The sequence below is a fragment of the Jaculus jaculus genome, chromosome 12 (assembly GCF_020740685.1).
Source record: "Jaculus jaculus isolate mJacJac1 chromosome 12, mJacJac1.mat.Y.cur, whole genome shotgun sequence".
Classification (NCBI taxonomy): domain Eukaryota; kingdom Metazoa; phylum Chordata; class Mammalia; order Rodentia; family Dipodidae; genus Jaculus; species Jaculus jaculus.
Window position 1 is genome coordinate 90,351,706 of NC_059113.1, and position 26,983 is coordinate 90,378,688.

General features: G+C 36.5%; 1 protein-coding gene across 1 annotated transcript in view; it reads right to left on the reverse strand.

Annotated features, from left to right (window-relative positions):
- Window positions 1-26,983, reverse strand: part of Inpp4b (inositol polyphosphate-4-phosphatase type II B) — a 507,192-nt gene that overhangs the window by 122,591 nt on the left and 357,618 nt on the right. Inside the window, exon 16 of the mRNA XM_004655836.3 lies at window positions 15,808-16,011. Within this exon, the coding sequence (XP_004655893.2) occupies window positions 15,808-16,011 (204 nt within the window). The remainder of the gene's footprint in view (window positions 1-15,807; window positions 16,012-26,983) is intronic.

Here is a 26,983-nt window from a genome sequence, read left to right on the forward strand (position 1 = left end):
ATCTTTTTTCTTGTATTAACATAGAATTTGCCAAATTTATTATTTTTTTATTTCTAACAATATTTTTTATTATTATTAGTTATATACACAGTGTGTATACAGCCATGTTGGTACCATCATTAGCCTCCTCCTTGTCCTCCCCCCTCTGCAGGACCCTCCTCATTGGGGAATTGTGGGGTTAGCCATCAGTTATGGGGAAGAGGCAATGTCTCTGTGCATAGTGTCCCAACATGTGACTCTAACAATCTTTCGGCCCCCTCTTCTATGAATTTACCTGAGCTATGCTGGGTTCATTTTAAGTCTACTTTAGTGATGAGGTCATGGGAGTCTCTGTGTCTCTGGATATCTGGCTTGATAGGTGTTGAGTGTTCTATGTCTAGTCAGAACCATATCCAAAATATAAGCTTGCTCTCCAGTATCAAATATATTGTTTTAAATGTACAGCCCTGTAGCATTAAAGTTGCACACATTTTTGGTTAAACATTAGCACCATCCATTTCCAGAATAATTTCATCTGTCTAATCTAAACTTTTATTCCTTTTGCACATGAACCCCCAATTCCTCACCATTCCATGTCCTGACAACCATCATTTTTTCTTCTCTCTCCATGGCCTTGACTACTCTAGTCCTAGATATCCTTGGAGTGTGGTCCACAGCACAATGATCAGATCTCTGCATTCCACCAAGTCCCTCGGGACCTCTGGGGGGAAGGCACTGTAGATTAAAATTATGATGAAATCTTCTGGTGCTTCTGATCACAATAGGTCTTGGAACTTCAGCTCCATACCATGCACTGTGGCTATACCCAAAGTCAGTTTGTGTGATTCATTTTCTAGGAAAAAGCTTAAGAGGCCTTTGTCCCAGTTCCATTTTTGTTCAGGGAAATGAATTATTTGATTTATAATAAATATTTTATTTTTGGATGTGTACGTATGTGTGATGTGCTTGGTATGCACATATGTTCATGTTCATGTGTGTCTGCACACACATGCAAGTACATGTGTTTGGAGGACAGAAGTCAATGCAGATCACTCTTCAGTTTATTATTGTGGGCAGGGTCTCTCATTGAACATAGAGCTTGGTGTGATGAGCTAGCTAGCAAGTCCTGGTGATATTCTTGTCTCTGCCTCTTCAGTACTGGGATTATAGGCACATTTCACCATGCCTGATATTTCACATGGTATTAGGGATCTGAACTCAGATCCTCAAGTTTGCAAGACAGGCACTTTCCCCACTGGGCTATTTCCAAATCCTTATATTAACTTTCACATAAAACATTTAATGTGGTTACCTGAATGGAAGTCAGTCTTGCCGACATTCATAAAACTTAGGGTCATCACTTAGACACTAATGTAAGCAATATCTCTCTCTCTCCCTTTTTCTCTCTCCTAGAGATCAAGTGCATTTACAGTGCTTTCCTTGCATCATACTGTAGAGAATTCTTTCAGTGACTACCTTCTAGATAACACCATAATTTCAGACACCGTAGTCACTAGTGCTCAACATAAAACTAACCCTCAATTTTAGAATGTCCTCAATGGCTTGTGCTTTTCTGAAAGTGCTTTTTTTCTGTAAGTTGGTTTGAAAAATTAATTTAAATAAGGTAAATTCAGGAAGAGAAAACTCTAGCTGAGTTTAGATTATTTGATTCTTGTAAAGAGCATGCTAGCTGAATAATCTAGCTATGTTAAAACAAATGTGAGTCTCATACAATTTGAAATGATAATGCATCTTCCACCTACATCACCATGGTGTAGTGGAAGCTGACTACTGTACTGTGATTTCTATGAAACTGACTGGGGAAATTATTACAATTAAGCATGATCATATCCAGCCTTGCTGGCCTTCCTAAATGAGTCAGGCTTTCCTCTCTTCACCCCGTAATCTTGGGTACAAAGCGGGTTATTAATCACAAGTAATCATAACAATTTTTCCTCTAGAGACAGCTCTTTCCTTCAAAGAACTGAAAGCACTTCCCCATCAGGGACAATTAAACTCTAATCACATCTGTGAGTGATGTCATCCTCTGCCTGCTGTCTGGGAAGAGGAGGTGCAGGTGTCTCTGAGTCAAGGAAGCATGCCTATGCAAGAGGAAGCACTGGGGAAGAAAGGTAGATAATTGGAGGGTAGGACTTCACAAATCTTGGGACTTGGTGGCATGCTTACCATCCAACCACAGTGACATAATGACCTCTGTCTTTTCTTTAAAATTTTCATTTATTTCATTACTTGAGATAAAAAAGAGAATGGGTGTACAAGGGTCTCTAGCCATTGCAAACAAACTCCAGATGCATGTTCCCCCTTCTGTATCCAGCTTTACATGGGTAAGGGGGAACCTAACCTGGGTCTTAAGCTTTAAGGAAGCACCTTAACCACTAAGCCATCTCCCAGGCCCCTGACCTCTGTCTTGCAATGAGTGTTCTGAACTACATCTGTACAGTGATTAAACTGAAAAATAAAGCAGCTCTCTGTAGATGATCTGGGTGTAAACTTCAGTACTGAGGAACAAAAGAGAAACACATTCTTCTCAGTTTTCCAGGCTAACTTTGTAGGTGAGGTACATTTTAAACTCCTTGTTATTCCTTGTTACTCATGTTGAAAAGAACTGTGTATTTTGATCATAGATTAAAAGTAATGTCTCCTACTACCTTTCTTATTAAAGAAATATCAGAAGTGAATCAATCACTCTTAATTACATCTCTGAAAAACCTGAACATAAAGACATTTAAAATACAATTTGAGGGCTGGAGAGATGGCTTAGCAGTTAAAGTGACTGCCTACAAAGACAAAGGACCCAGCCTCAATTCTCCAGGACCCATGTAAGACAGATGTACAAGGGGGCACATTGGCATGTGCATCTGTAGTTCATTTGCAGTGGCTAGAGGTCTTGGCATGTCCACTCTCTCTCTCACTCCCTTCTCTCTCATCTTCCTCTTTCTCTCTCTCTCTCAAATAAATAAAATGATTAAAACACAATAAAATATATAAAAAATAAGACTTTATAGTATTCCTCTATATATCCCAAAGAGTATAAAATCCTACTGGTAAAAAGAAAAGTAAATTTTATTGTGAACAGAGACAGGTACTGACCCAAGGATCACAGCCTAAAGCACATTCACTGACCAAGATCACCAGTGGTACAGTAAATGTTATGTGATAAACAGAAAACACAGAAACTTGGAGGACATTTCCTAGTAGTGAAAAGTGAGTGATTTATTGCACCTCACTAATGTGCATTTCATGCATAATCAAACTTTTCTCAGAGGTATGTGCAACAAAGGTATTCTGAGAGAATAATTCCGTTCTTCATCCCTGGGGAGGAATGAGAGAACTCTGAACCTTGCTTCTCATTGACTCCACTTTCATGGCCACTGCAGAGCCAACACACTGATTTGTGTCTATGTCTCTAATGCTAGACCATGAAGTATTTGGGAGTTCTGTCCCCATTTTCTAATACAGGGCCTTTCCCTGAACAACTTTTGTGGGAATTAAGGGAAAAGCCAAAGAGGGCAGGAAGAGAACCAGGGAGGAAGCAAGCTATCTGTGCAATCCAAGGAGACTGAGACTTGTAACTATAGTCATTTAGCATATGCACATTAGCTAATCTCACCTTCAAAACCTACCAAATGAGTACAATATTATTGAATAGATTTCAGAGAAATAAAATACCAGGTAGGAGAATACCACTCAACATTAAAATGGCAGGCATGAACTAGAAATTCATTCCTTCTAACTCCAGAGACTCCCCTTCCACTGAGTTTCCACAGCATGTAGGATACTATACCATAGCTAAATAGAGGTGAATGAAGACAAGGGACCAAGAAAAGGTCTGATAGAGATGAATATCATTTCATAGGAAGAAGACTACAGTTTTCTTACCTGAGACTTAAAAAAAAATAAGAGAGAGAGAGAGAGAGAGAGAATATTATCCCATACTAAAACAAGATTCCATCAAAAGAACTCCCTTAATTTTGTTAACAAGAGTGCTACAAAAGCAGGAATGAACTACGTGTTTCATTCTGCTCTCAGTATTGTTAGTGTGAAGATACAGGAAGCACAGGGATGGAGTTATGCTTTCATGGGCTTCCATCACTCTGCCTTCTCTTCAGGCCAGGATATGAACAGACCCCAAATCCCAAGTTGCTCTCCTGTCTCCAGAGAGGTTTCAAAAACAACCACTCCCTGTCAGAGAGACAAATTGGCAGGCCATTCCCCAGAAATAGCAGCAATTACCCTGCCATGAAGGAAGAACTAGAAGGTTGGTGGGTTACAGCCTAACATTTATTAGATGGAGCTTTGAGTTTAACAGATGTTCTTAATGTTTATATTGCCTTCACAACAGCCCTTGTCTTGGAAGGTGAGGTGGAGATAAACTTTTTCTAGTCATTGAGGGCAAAAAGCAAGTGAGGATCTGGAAACATTGAGTCTGCTCTAAGTCAGGTGCTGATCTAGGTTCGTATTTATTTTGAGTTAAGGTTTAAGTTAACATGGAGGGAAAAAAATCAGCATTATCATGACAAAAACGTGACAGCCACACCAGCAAGTATCCAGGGGACATTGACGCTAGCTGAATAAGCTGTAAGGATAGGTAACAGAGTGCTTACTCAGCATGCCATATGTTCATGAACTTGTTACCATCAAGAGAAACCCTGAGCACTTTGTATCAGCAGTTAACTTGAGAAAGAAAGTTTAGTAATGCTTAGCAGATCAACTTTTTAAAGGCCAACTTTTGATTAACAAGAATGTGAATTCTAGCCACAGCTGATACGCAGTTCCAAAATAGACGTGTCATAGCTACATTTCAAGTAATAATTTCCCAGGTGTCATTATTCATAACTGGGGGCTTTCATAGGAAGCAATAAGTGAGTTCAAAAGGTCAATATCATCTTCAAAAAGAGGGTTCAGCTTATATTTAACCTGAATGTGAACAAGTTGTTCAATATTAGCCAAGCTCTTTTACAGTTTGAAACTTTGTTCCTTTAATAATTTGATAGTTGTTTTTTTTTTTTTTTTTTTTTTTTTTTACATCTACTTCTAACTGTAACCAGACCATTAGGTTAAAAAGTTACATGTAAGATATTTTATAGCATAACTAGTGCAAACATGACCAAAGCTATATAGCATTCAAACATACATCAATGTACTAAAAACACTCAGACCCATGAAATCCATTAGAATTAAATGAGATTCCTAAAGACTTTCATTCCTATTAATACTCCTGCTTTATTTTCAAGAGTTTCTTGTGTATAAATTCTTGACCTTCATGTCCTAACAACCACATTGAGTTTGAAATTCATTCCTGATCGAATCTTGAGACTCAGGCCCTGGTAACACAAATCTCTTCATATAGTCAGCTACTATTTCTCCAGTAGTGACCTCTCCATATGCCCCTCATAGGGACCTTGCCCCCAACCAATGTTTGTAAATTATCTCATAGTCAGGCACAAGTTAGGAATATACAAGTGCTACACACTTTATCCACTCCCAATCACATTTCATTATTCTTAGTTCAAAGAAACATATTACTACAAGTAAGATATGCTGTGGAAGTGAAATAACACATACTTGTCAAGTGTCCACTGTATGCTTGCTGTGTGCAAAATGTCAAAGTTATAAAAGAAAATTTGGAGGAACTAATATTTCCATATTTCTGTCATAATACCTACTGAGTTTTTTTAAGCAAGCCCAACAGACTGGCATTTATTTATTTATTTATTTATTTATTTATTTATTTATTTATTTAAGAGACAGAGTGGGAGCGAGAGTGAGAGAGAAAGACAGACAAAGGGAATTGGCGAGCAAGGGCCTCTAGCCACTATAATAAAATTCCAGTCTCATGGGCTACATAGTGTCCATGTGAGATATTGCATACTTCTGTTACCTTGTGTCTGGCTTACATGGGACTTGGAGAGTCAAACATGGTCTTTAGGCTTTGTAGGCAAGCACCTTAACTGCTAAGCTATCTCTTCAGTCCACATGCTGAGTTCTATGTCTGGACTGACTCCTTCCTTATTTTACATCAATCTCAGTTGCCTCTCTTTCAATTCTCACCATCTCCAAGAAGTGTTCATGTTATTCTCTCCCTATTTGAATATTTTCTTTTCATGCAAAGAGAGAATTCTAGGAGATAAATGGCTTATTTATCAATTATTTTATTTTCAGATTCAACTGCTTTCTTACCAGGCAATTAATAAAAGAAGGATGAATAACTAGACGAATAAAATAGGGAAGAAAGGACAGATGATTCCACACTCCTTTCCAAATATCATATAAGATTTTTGAACAGATTTCTTTGTAATTATTGCATTTGGCACAGCCACATGAATTCTTGGGATAAACTGAAAAAAAACTCTGCATATTTTTTTTTATTTTTTATTTTTATTTCAGAAAGAGATATACAGATATAGGCAGGTAGACAGAGAGAATGGGCACACCAGGGCTTCCAGCCACTGCAAACGAACTCCAGATGCATGCGCCCCCTTGTGCATCTGGCTAACGTGGGACCTGGGGAATCAAGCCTCGAACGGGGGTCCTTAGGCTTCACAGGCAAGTGCTTAACCACTAAGCCATCTCTCCAGCCCAAACTCTGCATATTTTATAGGTGCTAATCATCTTGCTTAAATTTCACAACATGGTTGGTTGCAGGTAAGTGTCTGTAGCATCACGGACACATTATTTGTTCTTGATCAGCATCTCTTCACTGATTTAAAAATTGTATTTAGGAGTGAAAATAAATAAGGCACAACTGTAAGTTGTTCTTATCAGGCATCTTCAAGTGAAACCTAGTACCAATCTCCCACTCATAGTGTCTTGATTTCACACTACTGAATGCCATATCATATGGAAGCTTACACTTAGGTGAAAGTAAGGTGAAGTGTTTATAAATAACAAGTTGGAAAATGTCACTGTATGTGCAAGTTTTTATAGTCATCAAATTATCTGATATTGAACTAGGCCTTTTAAGAGGTAGAAAAGTGTTTCCAAGGAGATAGTTGCATTTCAACATCAAACCATAGGAAAATTACCTTACAATGACAGAGATAAAACAGCTCTACCAAAACATAGAGTGAAAAAGAAAAAAAAATAGAACAGGTTGAGCTACTGGCTTGACAAATCCATCTAATCACCTTGTTCTACATTAATGCTAAAAAATACACTGACCTAGTATATGTGAAAACTTGTATTAAGTGTTCTAAAGCAGGGAACTGGGGGTGAAAGGATTAACTGCATGTGGGGAAATATAGAAATAGCAGGGTTTCATGAATATGCATGCACATAAAGTTCTCATTTGGGCTTTCTTTTCTTTAATGGAACAGTTGTACATTTTAATGGACCGCCATGAACTTTGCTTAATTGCCTTTTGTAGACTTTACTAGTGGGCAAGTATTCAGAGCACATCTCTCCCAGGTGAAATGGAATGGAGAAGTTCAGGAATGCTTCTTTTCCACCATGAAAATAGATGATTAACTGCCTGCAGTTATCATATAAGTGACTGCTAGAATTCTCCCATGTCTCTTGCCCATCCATTCTGATGTTGAGTGATTGTTAGAAAGACCCCTTACCAGGCAGCCCTACAATATGTTTCAATTTGTGGATGAAGACAAAAACAGGTACCACAATAGAAGTACAGTTGCTTCCAAGGTGTTATTTACTGGAAATGTCTCAAGCAACTAGGAACTTGTAATCTTCTTATAAATAACCAAGTACAATTGAAACTACTGTCACTAATTTTCTTGAAACAATGATTTCTCATGTACTTATCTTCATGCTTCTCTGATATTCTGTAGTGATCTTGAATTTTTCTTCCATGTTGTATGATAATTTTAATGGTCACAATAGAGCTAAAACCCTGAGAAATATTAAATGATTTGGAAATAATTTGAAGATAGCTAGTATAATAATCTTGGAGTTAAGACACTAGTAAACCAGAAATAAGGAAAGAAGAAAATAATTTGAGACCTTACACTCATAGGGAAAATCAAAGTCTTCAAAATAATCAATGAATTTGAGTAAATAAAGATACTGGACATCGTCAATAATTATATGAAATTCAAATATTCCGTTTTTAAATAAGGCAAATATTAATAAAATTTAAGAACTAACTAAAGTAATTATTTTATTCTACAGTAGTGTATGATAACCATTTATGTATAAGTATTTTTCTAGCTGTGGGAATATGTGTGAACAAATAATTGCATATTCCTTTAGGAGCTTATAAAGTTCATGAACACATGGAACAGATGGAAATATAAACAACTTATTATGATTCAACATTAAGTAGGCTACACATGCACAAAATGCAAGGATAATATTTTGGAGTTGAACACACATCTATATATATATATCCATCAAAAATTTATAAATAAGTGGTATTATTTTAGTGACCACAGTATTAATGTGGGTAACTAAGTCATAAGAAGTTGATTTTTAAAAAAAATTAAGCATAGTTAGTACCAGGCAGTCTATAAGAATTAATTTTCTCTAAAATATATGAAGATGATTTATTTTCCTCTTATCATTATCAAGCCAATTTTTTCAAATAATATAATTCAAGGTGCTGGAGAGAGATGGTTTAGTGATTAAGTGCTTGCCTGTGAAGTCTAAGGACTCCAGTTCAAGGTACGATTCTCCAGGACCCACGTTAGCCAGATGCCTAAGGGGGCGCACACGTCTTCAGTTCATTTGCAGTGGCTAGAAGCCCTGGCATGCCCATTCTCTCTCTCTCTCTCTCTCTCTCTCTCTCTCTATCTGTCTATCTATCTGCCTCTTTCTCTCTCTGTTACTCTCAAATAAATAAATAAAAAATTAACAAAAATATTTTAAATAATATAATTCAAGTCTATCAAAGAAATGAACAAAATCTCATTTAAATATAAATTTGCATAGGGACCTCTACATTATGTGTGAAGCCTGAACTTCCTACGAGTGGTAAGTTCTAAGTGAACAGGGTAGCTGACAAGAAGAGTTCATAACACAGATTACTACAGGTTGCCTATGCTCACATCTGGCTGGCAATATTCTGTCCTCAGTTGTCAGGAATGCTTTCCACTGTCTATGTCCACATCTAATTATTATGAAATATATCTCGATCATGATCATGTCAAACCAAACATTTATATTTTCCCAGGCATCATTATACAAAGTATAGTGTCAAAAGAACTGAGTGGCATTTCCGTGAAGTTTTTCAGAAAGTGGTACATTATATATTTTATTTCAAAGCACAATCTACCAGTAGTGGTTGTGCATGCCTCTAATCCCAGCACTTGGGAGGCAGAGGTAAGAGGGTCACCATGAGTTCCAGGCCATTCTGAGTCTACACAGTGAATTCAAGGTCAGCCTGGGCTAGAGCAAGACTCTTCCTCAAAAAACAATGAATAAATAAATAAGTCCATAATCTCTGCTAGTTAGAGTAAAGCAACAGTTTTTCATGTTATAAATGGAGTTTTGCAATAGGATGTTTGATGCAAATAGTACCACAATTTTTCTATAAAATTATAAAAATATTATAAATTTGTGATATTTGTTCATTTTTAGAGTGAATAAATGCATTTACTATGATAAAGGACAACACATTTTCTTTAGGAATGAAGACTAAATTTATTTATTTACTTATGTTAATAAATCATTTAAGCATTTGTATTGAATTAACTCATGAAAAAATTGCATACTATTGGAATGTCATGTGCTGTTTCCATGTACGTCAACTGCATAATGTTTAAATCAGGTTAAGTACTTTCTCTCCTAAACATCTGGAAAGGGGTTAAAACAGAGTGATTGGGGTGAATAAGATCAAATATATTATAGCAATGTGTGCAATTCATATTCTCAACTATTTTCTTCATGGTGAAAACTTTCAGTTTCTTTTTTTCTACATTGTTATCCATAGTTACCCTACTGGGCAATAATTCACCAGAACTTCTTGCTCCAAGAATAAACTTTAAAATGTGATTTATATATAAGTGCAACATATAAATGGAACTCAATTGAGTAATTTGAATATAGAAGTAGCCTGATTGAAAACAATATTTGAATTAAAATGGGTTAAAGATGGTACCAATTAAAAACAATAGTTTTCCTAGTTTGTGCTTGGGTATGATAGATTAGGGTATAAAATTGAGAAGTTTATTTTTTATTACTTTTAGTTTGAATAAGGATGGGCAGATTTAGCCTCAAGCCCACCAATATAATAATGTTGGAATGAAACCACAATGTTACAGAGAATAGCATAATTACTGAAGCCACAGAAACTGGGTCATCCTAATAGTTGGTTGGATGGAATGCTTCATATTCTGTACAACTAATCTTGGGATCCCAGCTGCTGGAAACATCTGTTCTAGAGATGCAGAGAGACAGAAGCAGCATGTCATCTTTACCGGCAGAAAGATAAAGAACGCCATGCTTGTCAATTTTCTAGTGCAGATTGTCATCAAATCCCAAATATTCCTAGGGATTTTAATTGCTTACCAACTCTTTAGAAAAATAAACCTTTAGATCATTTAATCATTTAATTAGTAAAATTTTTCTTTTACTCATTTTAGTTTCACTGTCTACCATATCTAGTAAAATACTAGAAAAATATTATCTAGGTTCATTCATTGTCACTTTTTATCAATGAAATAAATGCTATTAGAACTGTTTCAGAACATGTTTCTCTTAGCCAGAAAAGAATGCCTGCTAGGTATATTAAAAATGATACTCAAGACTAATTTACCAACATTTACTTACTTCCCAAGTATCTGTTGTAAGATGCTAAGGGCAGTTATCAAAATTAAATGATTGTTATAGCCACTACTGAAAGCTCAGTAAAAGACTTTTTTAATAGAGCAATGTAAAATTTTATATACAAATCTAAGTTAACTTAAGTAATATGCTGCAAAAACCAAATTACATGTATTTTACACACTGAAATTCTTCCAGAAGTTGAATATGTTTGTAAATCAGTGCTGAAATTTTTCTAACAACTAATTAAAAATAGTAATATACAAAGTCATATTTCTAATTCACTCTCTAACGGCACTTTCAATTAGTTGTATTTTCTTTTGATGTACCCAACTTATTAGAATTAAATAAGTCTTTGAATACAATGTTCAATAGCTATTTATTTGTTTCTTTTGTTCCCTTCCTCATCTTCCTTCTACTGAAACTGAGCACTCTTTCCAATCCTTTCCAACTCTCTGCAAGCTCTACTACTTATTTGCTATCTCATTCTTTTTGCCCTCTTCCATCATTTTTGTTAAAATGTTGCTGTGCTCAGTACTATGCAAGTCTTGTGGAGGTAATGGCAACTACTTAGAGGTTATGAATGCATGGGTCCTGAACACCTCATGTCTACGGGAGAGTGTCTTAAATGCTTTCCCCAGCCTCTGGTACTTCTGGCATATTATTGCTGAAGAGTCAGAGACAGGAGTATCAGGAGTTCAAGGCTAGCCTGGTCCTACATGGCTATTTATGATTGCTGCTGTGTTTAAGGATTTATTGTATTTCTTGACAAAGAAATCTTTTTATTTTTTAATTTTCATTTTTGCCTGTGCATGTATGTGTGTGGTCCATGTTTATATGTATTGTGCGGGGACAGGTGTGTTTGTGGTACATGTGGAGACTCGAAGTCAACCTTGGGTGTTTGTATGAGTCACTCTCCACCCTACTTTTTGACCAGTCTCTCCTTGAACCTGGAGATCACTCATTGTAGACTAGCTAGCTAGCAAGCCTTAGGTATATTCCCGTCTGTGGCCCCCTAGTGCTAGGATTGCACTATCCCACTTGGCCTTCCCAATGGAGGCATCTCCCCACCCCTAATAGGAATATTTCTAGAAAAAAAGAAATTGATAAGGAAAATTATGAAGTAACCATCATCCTATATTTATGAATGGCAAAAAGAAGTAAATATGTTTTAGTACAGAGTTAGAATGAACTTTTTTTCTGAGAGTTTCCTGGTAACTGTGGTAAGCTCAGACAAGGCATTTCATTTAAAAATGTTTATTGGGGTGAAGAGATGGATTAGTAGTTCAGGCACTTGCCTGTGAAGCCTAGGGACACAGGTTCTATTCCCCAATACCCACATAAACCAGAGATAAAAGGTGACACATGCCTCTAGAGTTTGTTTGCAATAGCTAGAGGCCTTGGCATATCCATTCTTCCTCTCTCTCTCTCTCTCTCTCTCTCTCTCTCTCTCTCTCTCTCCATATATATCTATATATATATCTGCCTCAAATTTTTCTCTCTCTCAAATAAATAAACAACCAAGTTTATTTATTTATTTGGGAGAGAGTGATCGACTGTGTGTGTGAGAGAGAGAATAGACATGGAAGGTCCTCTTCCTCCCGCAAAGGAACTCCAGATACATGCATTACATTGTGTTTCTAGACTTATGTGGGTGATGGCAAACTAAACCCAAACCAGCAGACTTTGTAAGCATGCTAGTGCCTTTAACTACTGAGCCATCTCCCTAGATCACGACAAGTTATATCCATGCTTTTAAGAAACACTGGGTCCAGGAGGAGATTATGAAGTGACATACCCTGTGATACCACAGGAGACATGAGACCTAATATTTTCCTCTTCTTGTCATGGAGATCAAAAAAGAAAGACTGGGAAATCACCCTTCATTATTTGTAAGAGAAAGATGAATCCTAAAACTGTCAAGACTACCAAAGTGTTCTTGACAGGATGATCCTAGGTGGTGGGCTCACAGTCACATGGGCCATACTGTCCTTGAGAATAACGTGAAAAAGCTCACCTACCCATTTCATAAACTTCTTGCTTTGCCCATTACTTCTGAGCTTTTTCTCAGCACCTGATTTCCTTTGGCAGGCGAATGAAAGCAGCCATCTTCTCCAGCCCACCTCACCAAACAACTTTGTACACTTCCTGTGTCTCAGCAGATCAAAGAGCTTCTGCTATGAATTGCAGAGGAGAGCTGACTCTTCTTTTCCCTGTAAGGACCTAGCTCCCTCCCTTACCTCCTCTACATTCCAAATTGTCTTAGAAATAGAAACATGCTATTTTTTTTTTTACCAATTTTTAAACAAACAAGCAATCAACAATAATCAGACACACTTGCACACACATCATTACTTCTCTACATTGCTTTTCCCTATCTAAAAATCCACCTAATCCCCCCTTTTCTGGTTAATTTCTGCTCACCCTGCATCTCCAGAATGACTTCCAGAGACTGACTTTGTCTAACACATTCTCAAAGCACTCTGGAGCACCCAGAATGCAGCCCTGCAAGAATCGTGCATCTTTCTAGAGAACTTAGGTTGTGGAGTTCTGGAAATCTCAGGGTGTGCTCATTGGTCCCCAGCATGCAGGGCAGAGAATCTGGCAGGCAGGAACTGAATGAAAGGGCTCTTCTAATGTTCTCACCTCATAGCATGTTTCTGACTCTCTTCCTTCTTTACCCATCATAAGATAATTCAGAATTTCAAATGAAGTTAGAGAAAATTCTCTCACTAGATCCAGTCTTTGAGTATCTGTCTCTCTCTACATTTGAGTTTCAACATTGCATAATTATCAACATTGGGCTCTGAGCTCTAGAAAGAAAGTACCCAACACTAGTGACCTTCCCATTTTTGGTATCTACTAGACTGAAGGTCTCAAAAATTATCTACATAAAAGATAAAAAGGAGGGATAGAAGGAGAGGAGCAAATTTAAATAAGAGGAGGAAGTGGACATTGTTGGGAAGTACCAAATAGCACAGTGATAGAAAACTCATTAAAATAAAACATGCCCAGTTTCACAATTCTCACTTGATTTAATACAAAAAGAGTAATTGCCAGTTTTTTCAAACGGTTAACACTATGTTTATTTAAGTGAAATATAACTTGCTTTTATTACTTTTCAATTTGTCAAAAATTCACAGTCCATGTTTTGTGACACACACACACACATCTGTCCTATATCTCTATCTATATGTATACAGTGAGAGACAGAGAGAGAAGAGAAGCAGAGTCTCATTATCCTTGAGGAGCTAAGGTATAAATTTGATTCTCATGAGATTATATAATTCAAATTTTAAAACAATATATGTATCTCTCTCTCTCTCTCTCTCTCTCTCTCTCTCTCTCTCTCTCTCTCTCTCTCTATATATATATATATATATATATATATATATATCAATAGCACTGAAGTAAGTCATATAACAAGCATATACTATATGTCAATAACACTAAGTGATAGATGCATTTGTCTAGACCTGTTCAGGCAGTGCAGCATCACCACATAGGTACGTCACTTATCTCATGACCATCCTAAAAGCTAAGCAGAACATGTGCTATTTTCATTTTAGAAAACTGAACTTCTGCGAGGTTAAGAGGCACACACGTCTTGGAGCTGTGAGTGCAATGGAAAGGGTGAAGGTAAAAGGCAGAAATATTAGATCTGCTCTCTTGAAAGCACTTTAATGGGGTAAATACAATCTTCATCAGCAACCACAAATATTTATTCAGAATTTAAGTCACAGATCCTAGTGATGTCTTCCCTATAAAACTTTTGCTAAATGAAAGATCAGGTATTATCACCTGAGTCCTCAAACATTAATTCTTTTTTTTACGTTTTTAAAATATTTTAGTTTTTTATTAATGTAGGAGAGAGAGAGAGAGAGAGAGAGATTGCACAAAGGCCCCCAGCCATTGCAAAGGAACTGCAGATGCATGTGCCATCATGTGCATCTGGCTTAAGTGGGTTCTGGGAAGTTGACCCTGAGTCCTTAGACCTCACAGGCAAGCACCGTAACCGCTAAGCCATGTCTGTAACCCTTTACATTGCTTGTGAGAGAGACATATGTCTATTAAATAACTCATGTACAAATATTTTAAATTCTAGGCTGTCAAGAAAAGTGATTGTTAATGCAATACTTCAATACCTAAAATGTCAGTACTCATCTTTTTATTATTTTATTATATTATATAACATATAATGCAGCAAAGAGCATGTACACATATATGTGTGTGTGTATATAAATGTGCAAGTACTTCCTAGGACATTTGCATCATGACTACACAATGCTTCAGCAATAACATACAGCCTCCATATCTCCATGTTCTTCCCAGCCTGTTCTGCCTTACTGGGGTTTCTCTTACCTCAACAGCTTCTTTTGTGTCTCTGTCTTTGCTAGCTATTTTCCTCAGATGCTTCCACAGGGCACAAAACCTGTGGAGCACCTGCAAAAACAACTGTTTAATCACAAAATTGCAAGCAGGTGGGATTTAAGAGATTTTTATGTCCTCTGCCATTTCAATGTGAGTTCTAAGAAGCAAACCCTGAAATAAAATCCTGGGTTGTAAAATGGAAACACTTGTTGCATCCAAGTACTGATCACAGAATTTTTGACTTTTTTCTGAGAAACAATTTTAATATCTTGCACACCTTTTGAATAAATAAGGAAATGCATTAGGGATCTTGTAGTTGAGGCATCTGGGATTTCATGGCATATGCTTGATTACATGCATACAGTTTTATATCAAATAAATTTGATCAGGAATACAAAAAAAAATACAAAAGTAATTTACCTCTGAGGAAGAGTGTAACTGATTTATCCACACTCTGCATGATGGATACATATAGATATATGGTTTTTCATGGTAGAGTCCCGCTCTGTTCCAAGCTGGCCTGGAATTCATTATGTTGTCTCAGGGTGACCTAGAACTCACATTGATTCTCCTAGCTCTGCCTCTGAGTGCTGAGATTAAAAATGTGTTCCCCCATGCCTGCCTCCATTTTTTTTTTTTTGATGAAAAGCACAGCTTTTCATCCTTGCTATACTTCTCAGAGATAATGAGTGTGGGGCAAACGATGTGAAAACTTACCCACTCTTCCTCATCATAGTCGGAATGATGTGGTATGGAGTCCTGCCTCTTCATGGGAGGTGGTTGGTCTTGAGGACTGCTCTGCTCTGTGCTGCCCTTAGGGGAGGGTGGTTTCGTTAGAATCCCTCCTGGCCTCGCTGTATAGAGAGCTAAAAGTGCACTCCTCACCAGCTGATCCTTGAAGGCATGTACAAAAAGCTCCGTCTGGAAAGAAATTGACAAGGATTAGAATCGCAATGGTAGGCATCTCAGTGTAGAGCTGAGAAAAGGTCAATTGCAGATTTGTTGGTACTTAAGTGGTGTGGATAGTGGAAAAAGCCCAGGCCTCAAAGAGGGAAAATGATTCATACCGATCAATGGGAAATGGTTTGGCTTTTGGGAACCTGCCAAGACCTGGAGTCCTCCTGTTTTAAAGTTAATGCTGAGGTTTTAAAAGAACTATAAACACCATCTGTCTCCTCAACCTCATCTCTTTTAGCTCCACATCCTGTCTCTGGCGATGAATTTCACTGGGGATAATCACTTCAAAAACAACTATTTGGTACACCTCCCAAGTAATTCTAAGCACATCTCAAAGAAAACATGGTCCCACTACATATATTTTATATTTTAAACAAAATAGTAGTCTACAGAAAGAAAATATAGATTTTGTTGTAGAAACAGGTTGGAAATTTCTTTAGCTTCATGGACAGATGACAAAAGTCAAGATGAGAGGGTAGGGGGATGGCTCAGTGGTTATAGCACTTGCCTGTGAATCCTAAGGACCCAGATTCCATTCCCCATGTACCCATGTTAGTCAGATGAAAAAGGTGGTACCAGTTTCTGGAGTTCATTTGTAGTGACGCAAAGCCTTGTTGTGTCCATTCTCCCTTTCTCTCTCTTAAATAAATAAATATATAAGTTTTTTTTCAAAAAGTATAGATGACACAGTAGTCTTCCCTATGGAAATATTTTCATTTTCTATATTATCATCACCCCCAACAAAATTTTCTATATTATTTTCATCTTCCTTCACCAAATTTTTCAGTAATGCTTAGTGTTAATGAGGTTATGGTGAAACTTGGCATGGTAGATTTTACAAGCCAGTAAATACCTAGTAAGTACTGTAGTCATGACAGCTTCACAACAATAAAGAACTTTATAGCTGTATTTTGCAAATTCCTGATGAAACCTTAATAGCTTCACCCAGTAATAGACTGATGCATGCAGCAAATGATTTCCTGTGTTAAGACTAAGTTTACCATGCATGTATCTTAACAATCTCTACAAAGAGTAGATAAAAAAGTTACCACTGACCCATATTGTTAACTTATTCATTCTGGAATATGGCAAAATGGGTATCTTTAAATGAATAGTGTTATTTTTTATACCAACTGATATCATCACCAGTTAATGCAGCATCTTTGGATAGAGTGCTGACATAACCATTGTTGTAATTCAAGGTAATTGTTTCCCAGAGCACTCTCAATATGCAGCCATCAGTGTCATGACTAACTCATGGCTACTAAATTTTCTCTATATCTTCCTGGTGTGGATGTCAGAAATTATAGCCAACCAGTTAACCCTTTTGCAAAATCAGTGCTTAGTAAGTTATTTACAATATATCATGCCATTATAGAGCTGGATGGTACTTTGAAGTTGACCTTTTTATTAATCAAACAAGAAAATTATGAAAGAAGCTAATGGTCTGCTTTAGCACACAGTGCTTATTGTCACCATAAACAAAACTGAGTGCAAGTTGTCCAATAAGCTCAGTAATTATTCCTCTCATTCCATATCAGCCATCCCTTGCCATCAATCTAGATGTTTGGGTGCTTCTTTCTAAATTCAACTTTCATGTGTTTGACATACCTACCAGATATTACAATTAAGGTGCCTATGATAACTGCCCATGGAATCTTTACTATTAAATTTTATTGGACTGTGGACACTTCACTAAGGTATGTGTCATACTGAAGTCACTTTGAAGGTAAGAAAACAATACATGTAAAATACTGAATCATAAAAGATTGGAAAATAATTTGAGTAAATTAAAAAACCCAAATAAAAACTCAGCTTGCATTGGAAAGGCATAATGGCTGTCTATTAATGCTTATAATGAAGTGTTTAAGAGAATAGAAGACATAGAAAAATACTAATAGAGAAATTGGCTAGATAGTACTCAAACCAGTTAGTGTACATATAAGAAAATGGGAAAACATGTTATTTACATAATTTTTATACAGCCTACTTGTATCTATCAGTATTAATTTAAATGTTGAAAAAATGTGCACTTATTCTTACTCAGCTTAACCAAACCATTTCTCTGTTGATAAAAATGAAAAAATCTTTTGATTTATTTTTAGAGCAAAACAGCTTGCCTCCTTTGAATTCCTGCTACTACAGCTCCAGTCTCTACAAGGCTCACATAATTACTGTGCACAGGTATGTTTATTCATACCCAGTCAAATCCTCCACAGTGCTTATAATCACTTTCTTCCCATAGCATGTACATATAGAGAATCCACTTCATTCATTTACATCACATTTGAGTTGATTTACCACCAAAGGCAAGGTCTTAAGATAGATAATGCAGTAGATTCTCACAATTTTACAACCCACAGTTTTCTTTGGACAGCTAACCACAAGACAATAAAATCTTATATAAACACAGTACAAGCTGATCATTTAATTTATATCTATACTGATAACAAGCTCTCTGAGCCCTTGGAAACTCTATGGGTCTTCAGAACCCTGTGTAAAGAGTCTCATTTAAATGGGAAACACTTAAATATTCCAATATAAGCTCTGTGTGTCCTGGACAAAAATGTTAAATTTTCTTGACCAGCATAACTTAAAAAATACAGATGAGTAAAGAGTCTAGATGCTTTAGAGTCATCATATTAATTTTAGGGAATCAGTATTACAACTGAATTCCAATCTATCAGCATATTTTGATGATCCTAGGGAAGCTACAGTCTGGGGAAGGGTTGGCTCATGACTCTCAGATGGATATTAACTGTTCTCCAATCCCTTTCCCTTTTCTGTCTCAGTGTTATAATAAGGACAGATAAAATAGCTCATTAAAATATCAGGTTAATCACAAAAGTAAAAGTAGAATAAACTTTTAACCCAATGATGACCCATTTCATTTGTTTGATGATTAAAAAATGAGAGAAAGGCTATCTTAAAAGTGAACCATTCTTACACATACTGACATTTTTAAAATTTGTATTCCCCTACTACTATGCTTCAAAGAAAAATACAGAATTATCTGCAAATTTGAACCTACTGAAGTGACTTCTCTTGGGTATGCTTGAAGAGAATTTCCTAGTTTTCTGAGTATTAATGAAAGAAGAGCTGTTAGGATGGGTTCATCCTTATTCACTAGATCTAGCAACAAATTCAGCAAAGTCCTTTTCCATTTTGCATCTCATTCTTCTTAGAAACTGTCAAGGTTATTCTGATAAATGTCACCTGTCACATGAAAGTAACATGCATAAGTAGTTGAATGTTGTTTCTGTGATCATGAATATAACAGGTAAGGATCCTGTTTACTTTGACATTGTAACATGTTTAACTATTTCATAAAGACATGGTGCTTAGCTCTTCTATTGTTACACTGATATGCTCAAAATTCACTAAAGTAAATGATGCTTTCCAGCCAGTATGTTATCTGGTATCTGAGAACTTATATTATACACTTAACCTTGACGAAATCATGTAACCACTTTTCCAAGTTTGTGCAAGATTACCACGTTGATATCCTGCAAATGTCTTAAATTATAAACTGTAAAGCCCACTCTCTCACTGTTTTTCTTTTTTGACAGAATTTTTCAAATTTTTGTTTTGTTTTATAATATTTATTTATTTTTATATATTTGAGAGAGGCAGATGAGAATGGGAATGCAAGGACCTCTAACCATTGCAAATGAACTCCAGATGCATGTGCTACCTTGTCCATCTGGCTTACATGGAAACTAGGAAATAAAACCTGGGTAATAAGGTTTTGCACTTTAACCACTAAACAATCTCTTTAGCCTGAAAATTTCATTTTTTGACTCATCATTCACCACTTCTCCTGGGAAGTGATGCACTGATGCTGGAACCCAAGAGCTTGAAAAATCACATTATTTTTTAGGCAAGCCCAACAGACTAGCCTTTTTGTTTAATGTAAGAGAATGAGAGGAGAGAGAGAGAGAGAGAGAGATAGAGAGAGAGAGAGAGAGAGAGAGAGAGAGAGGAGAAAATTGGCTTGCCTGGGCCTCCAACCATTGCAATTGAATTTTAGATGCATGTACCACCTTGTGTGCATGTGCAACCTTGCGATTGCATCACCTTGTGCATCTGGCTTACATGAGACCTGGAGAGTCAAACATGAGTTTAGGTTTTGCAGGAAGCACCTTAACTGCTAAGCCATCTCTCCAGCCTGAAATCACTTTTTTATAAGCACTTTTCCTCCATTAGACATCTAACCTATGTTATCTTTAACCTCACAGCCTCAATAATCATATGTCCAAACTCTCTAAAACTCATCTCTATTCGTATTCTGAAACACCTCCAGTGACTATTTATGCTTTTGAGCTTAAAATCCCATTTTGAACTGAAGTGTTTTGCTGTTTTTGGTTTATTTCTTTGTAAATGGGTTCTCAGATCTTCTGCATGAGCAATGCCATTACTACCCAGTGACTAGGAATGCAAAAAAATCTCTGGAGTATCCTTGGTGACAGCAACATGTTGGACTCCACACTAGTTTCTTTTAGCAAAACCTTTCCAATAATTCCAAAGGTGAGCCTTTTCTTTACATCTACACAATTCCAGTAAATATCTTTTCTCCATTCCAGTGGGCCCTTGCCACGGTCTCCTTAATAGATTTACTTTTATGATGCCAACTTTCATTTTCCATAAGATGTTATCTAAAGGTCAAAGAATTCAAACAGAGAATCCTGATTCCAGCCCTGAGTTATTGGATCACAACTGGTACGTTTAGTAATGTCTCCTGGGATCATCACTGGTACTGGGAGATGCCCAGCAACCCAAGAGCATTGTTCTTACTTGGCCAGTCTACCATGGTCAGGATAAGCTTCCAGCATCATGCATCCAGTTTCCCTCACTCAGCTCCTCAGTTCCTTCAGAATAAACTTTGTATTTGGCAAATCAATAGGTTTTTGGTACATGGACAACCAAGTTTATTTCTTTTACTTCATGAATTATTGCTAAAACTTGTGAATTTGAAAAGTGTGCACAAGCTTATGAACTTCTCAGTGCAGCAAGGAGAGTTCCAGTTCTCCATTCATCCCTCACATGTGCAAGCCTTTCTTAAAAGAAATATATTTTTACCTATTTATTTGCAGGGCGATATATATATATATATAGATAGATAGATAGATAGATAGAGAGAGAGAGAGAGATTGAGAGAGAAAGAGAGAGAGAGAAGAGAGAACATGGGCACACCAGGACTTCCAGCCCCTGCAAACAAAATCCAGATGCATACATCACTCTGTACATCTGGCTTTATGTGGGTACTGTGGAATGCAACCCAGGCTGTTAAGACTTTGCAAGCAAGCACCTGAACCACTGAGACATCTCTCCAGCTCAGCAAGCTTCTTTTGGTAGCTATTTCAATAGGGGGTCAGCACGATCTCATTTGCATTTCCACATTCAAAACTAATGCTGAGAACCTTCTCATTTGTTTATTTCCTATCCATCCATCTTATTTTTACCTGAGGAGCTTGTTGCGTGAACATACTGCCTAAATGGTCACTATTTCCATCAGGTTAGACTCTTATGTTCCCTCTTGCCCACCCCTGAGGGCTCTCCTCAGTGGAGTTATCTTTATTCATTGTGGGACCATGAATGTATCAGTAAGTCTCTGTTAGGGAACAACACCTTAACTACATCTTCCCATCCTGTTGATCTTACATTTTTCCCAGTACCCTCATCCACAGTATTTCCTGTGCCTCAGTGGGCATCTTATAAGTCTCCTTTAGTGTTGAGCTCTCAGTAGCTTCTGATTTTATGTTCTGATGAGTTTTAAGTCTCCTTGGTGTCTACTGCCATTTCCATAGAGGAGGTTGTTAGGCTTGGAGTGAGAGCAGTGTTCACATTAACGCACTGCTTCCTCTGCAATGTCTCATGGACCCTGGCAGATGTGGTTGATATGGCTTTTCCTGTGCTATGCAGTTGCCTTTCTTTCCTTGTCATACTGACAGGTATAGAGTCTCCCCAAACTTTCTGCCACTGGAAGCCAAATATCTTTTGTTATGAAGAGTCTTTTCATTTGTTTTGCTCCTTATATTTTTCGAATTTAATTTATTTATTTGAGGGAGAAAGAGGCAGATAGAAAGATAGAGCGAGAGGGAGGGAGAATGGGCATGCCAGGGATTTCAGCCACTGAAAATGAACTCCAGATGCATGAGCCAATTTTGTTCATCTGGCTTATGTGGATCCTAGGGAATCGAGCCTTTGTTATTTGGCTTTGCAGGCCAAACCGCTAAGCCAATACTCCAAGCCCTTCTCCTCATTTTTAACAGAGTTGTTTGTCTTGTTAAATTGTTTGAACGCTTTATATATGCTAATGCAAGTCCTTTGTGTGATATATATTTTATAGATATTTACTCCCAACCCATTATTTGGCCTCTTCAATTCATAACAATATTAGGTAGGCAAGTTTTAATGTTAGCAAAGTCTTCTATGTGTCATTTTTCATCTTTTTATTTATTTATTTATTTATCTTTTATTATTATTAACAACAATTTCAATGACTATAATCAATATCCTATGGTAATGCCCTCCCTCCCCACACTTTCTCCTTTGAAACTCCATTCTCCATCATATCCTCTCTCACTCTCAGTCTCTCTTTTATTTTGATGTCATGAACTTTTCTTCCTTCATCGTCTTTTGACCCAAGCCTTTTGTGTTCTAAGATGATATTTTTCTATGTTATCTTTCTGAAGGTTTTGTTATTTTAGATTTATTAAGGTATGAAATATATTCTGAGTTAAATGTTAATATATATGAGGAAAATAAAAAACTCACTTTTTTTTTTGGCATCTGGTGGTCCAATTGTTACTGCATACTGTGTTGAAAATGCAACTCTCCCCTTATGGGCTTAGAGATAATTAAAATAATTCATTCTCTTTGAAATAGACTTACTTTTTAGTAGTTTTGCTGATGTTGTTTATTTTTAAAATGCCAGATAGCATATTTAAATGTTGGTAAAATATTTAATATGAGTTCCTTATATACAAAGATGAGACTAAATTTACTTCTTTTTTATTTTTCTCAATTTTTATTAACATTTTCCATGATTATAAAAAATATCCCATGGTAATACCCTCACTCCCCCCCCCAACTTTCCCCTTTGAAATTCCAGTCTCCATCATATCCCCTCCCCATCTCAATCATTCTACTTATATATATACAATACCAACCTATTAAGCACCCTCCTCCCTTCCTTTTTCTTCCCTTTATATCTCCTTTTTAATTACTGGCCTCTGCTACTGAGTTTTTTTCCTTCTCACGCAGAAGCTCAATCATCTGTACCTAGGATCCACATATGAGGGAGAACATGTGGCACTTGGTTTTCTGAGCCTGGGTTACCTCACTTACTATAATCTTTTCCAGATCCCTCCATTTTTAGGCAAATTTCTTAACTTCATTTTTCTTTACCACTGAGTAGAACTACATTGAATAAATGTGCCATATCTTCATTATCCACTCATCAGTTGAGGGACATCTAGGCTGGTTCCATTTCCCAGCTATTATAAATTGAGGAGCAATAAACATGGTTGAGCATGTACTTCTAAGTAAATGAGATGAGTCCTTAGGATATATGCCTAGGAGTGCTAAAGCTAAGTCATATGGTAGATCAATCTTTAGCTGTCTTAGGAACTTCCACACTGATTTCCACAATGTCTGGACCAGATTGAATTCCCACCAACATTGTAGAAGGGTTCCTCTTTTTCCACATACCCGCCAACATTTATGATCATTTGTTTTCATGATGGTAGCCAATCTGACAGGAGTGAGATGGAATCTCAATGTAGTTTTAATCTGCATTTCCCTGAGGACTAGTGACATAGAACATTTTTTTTTAGATGCGTATATGCCATTCACATTTCTTCCTTTGAGAACTCTCCATAGCACATTTTTTTATTGGCTTGTTTGATTCCTTATTAGTTAACTTTTTGAGTTGTTTGAATATCCTAGATATTAATCCTCTGTCAGATATATAGCTGGTGAAGAGTTTTTTTCCATTCTGTAGGTTGCCTCTTTGCTTTATTCACAGTGTCCTTTGCAGTGCAAAATCTTTGTAATTTCGTGAGGTCCCAGTGATTAATCTGTAGTTTTATTGCCTGAGCATTGGGGTTGTATTCAGAAAGTCTTTGCCAAGACCAATATGTTGAAGGGTTTCCCCTACTTTTTCCTCTAGCAGTTTTAGAGTTGCTGGTCTGATGTTAAGATCTTTAATCCATTTGGACTTCATTCTTGTACATGGAGAGAGAAGGATCTATTTTCATCTTTCTACAGATACATATCCAGTTTTCCCAACACCATTTGCTGAAGAGGCTGTCTTTTCTTCAATGAGAATTTTTGGAATTTTTATCGAATATCAGGTGGCTATAGCTACCTGGACTTACGTCTGGGTCCTCTATTCTGTTTGATTAATCTACATGTCTGCTTTTGTGCCAGTACCACACTGTTTTTGTTACAATGGCTCTGTAGTATAAGTTCAAATCAGGTATGGTGATACCACCAGTCTTATTTTTAATGCTCAGAATTATTTTAAATATTTGAGGGTTTTTGTAATTCCAAATGAATTTTTGGATTTTTTTTTCTATTTCTATGAAGAATGCTTCGGAATTTTGATGGTGATTGCATTAGATGTATAGATTGCTTTTGGTAAGATTGCCATTTTCACAATATTGATTCTTCCAATCCAGGAACAAGGGATGTTTTTCCACTTCCTAGTGTCTTCTGCAATTTCTCGCTTGAGTATTTTAAAGTTCTCATTGTAGAGATTCTTTATTTCCTTGATTAGGTTTATTCCAAGGTGTTTTTTTTTTTTTTTTGGTGCAATTGTGAATGGGGGTGAGTCTCTGATATCATCCTCTGTGTGTTTGTTGTTAGGATATATGAAGGCTACTGATTTCTGTGTATTTATTTTGTATCCTGCTACATTGCTGTAGGTTTTTATCAGCTCTAACAGTTTCTTAGTAGAGTCTTTAGGGTCCTTTATGTATAGTATCATGTCATCTGCAAATAACGATAACTTGATCTCTTCCTTTACAATTTGTATCCATTTTATGTGTGTTTCTTGCCTTATTGCTATGGCTAAGGCGTCCAGAAATATGTTAAATAAAAGTGGGGACAGTGGACACCCTTGTGTTGTTCTTGATTTTAGTGGAAAAGCTTCCAGTTATTCCCTATTTAGTAAAATGTTGGCTGTAGGCTTGTCATAAATAGCCTTTATTATATTGAGATATGTTCCTTCTATTCCCAGTCTCTGTAGGACTTTTATCATGAAGGGATGTTGGATTTTGTCAAATGCTTTCTCTGCATCTAATGAGATGATCATGTGATTTTTGTCCTTCAATCCATTTATATGCTGTATTACATTTATTGATTTGCATATGTTGAACCATCCCTGCATTTCTGGGATAAAACCTATTTGGTCAGGGTGAATGATCTTTTTGATATATTCTTGTATTCTGTTTGCCAATATTTTGTTGAGAATTTTTGCATCTATGTTCATGAGAGAGACTGGTCTGTAATTTTCTTTTTTTTTTTTTGTTCTATCTTTGCCTGGTTTTGGTATCAGGGTGATGCTGGCTTCATAGAAGGAGTTTGGTATAATTCCTTCTTTCTCTATTTCCTGGAAAAGCTTAAGAGGCAATGTTGTTAGCTCTTCCTTGAAGGTCTGGTAAAATTCAGCAGTGAATCCCTCTGGGCCTGGGCTCTTTTTAGTTGGGAGATTATTGATAACTATTCAGATCTCCATGCTTGTTATAGTTCTATTTAAGTGATTAATCTCAACATGATTTAATTTTGGTAGGTCATATAAATCAAGGAACTCATCCATTTCTATCAGATTTTCATACTTTGTGGAGTATAAGCTTTTATAGTATGTCCCTATGATTTTTTTTAATTTCTCTGACATCTGTTGTGATGTTATCTTTTCCATCTCTAACTTTATTAATTTGTGTCTCTTCTCTCTTTCTTTTGGTCAGATTTGCTAAGGGTTTATCAATCTTGTTTATTCTTTCAAAGAACCAAGTCTTTGTTTCATTAATTCTTGGGATTGTTTTTTTTTTTCTTTTATTTTTTCTATTTCATTAATTTCTGCCCTATTCTTTGTTATTTCTTCCTGTCTATTGATTTTTGGTTTGCCTTGTTCTTTTTCCAAGGCTTTCTGGTGCAGCATTAGGTTATTTACTTGCGACCTTTCTAATTTCTTAATATAGGCACTTAAGGCTATAAATTTTCCTCTTAGAACTGCCTTGTGTCTCATAGATTTTGGTATGTTGTGTTCTCATTATCATTTGACTCTATAAATTTTTTGACTTCCTTCTTGATTTCTTCATTGACCCACTCATCATTTCATAGTGTATTGTTTAGTTTCCATGATTTTGTGTATACTCTATAGCCTTTCTAGCTATTGATTTCTAGTTTGATTCTATTGTGGTCAGAGAGAATGCAAGGAATTATTTTAATTTTCCTGTATTTAAGATTTGGTTTGTGTCCTAATATATGGTCTATTTTAGAGAGTGCTCCATGTGATGCTGAAAAGAAAGTATATTCTACAGCATTTGGATGAAATGTCCTGTATATATATATCTGTTAGGTCCATTCGTTGTATGACCTCATTCAGTCCAGATGCCTCTCTGTTTATTTTTTCCTGGGATGACCTGTCAATTGATGAGAGTGGGATGTTGAAGTCACCCACTACCACTGTGTTTGGTGTTATCTGTGACCTTAGTTCTAATAGTGTTTGTTTGATGAATTTGGGTGCCCCCATGTTAGGTGTATATATGTTTAGGATTGTAATGTCCTCCTGTTGGAGTGTGCCCTTAATCAATATAAAGTGACCTTCCTTATCTTTCTTGACTAAGGTTAGACTGAAGTCTACCTTTTCAGATATTAGGATAGCAATCCCTGCTTGTTTTCTAGGCCCATTTGCTTGAAACACCATTTT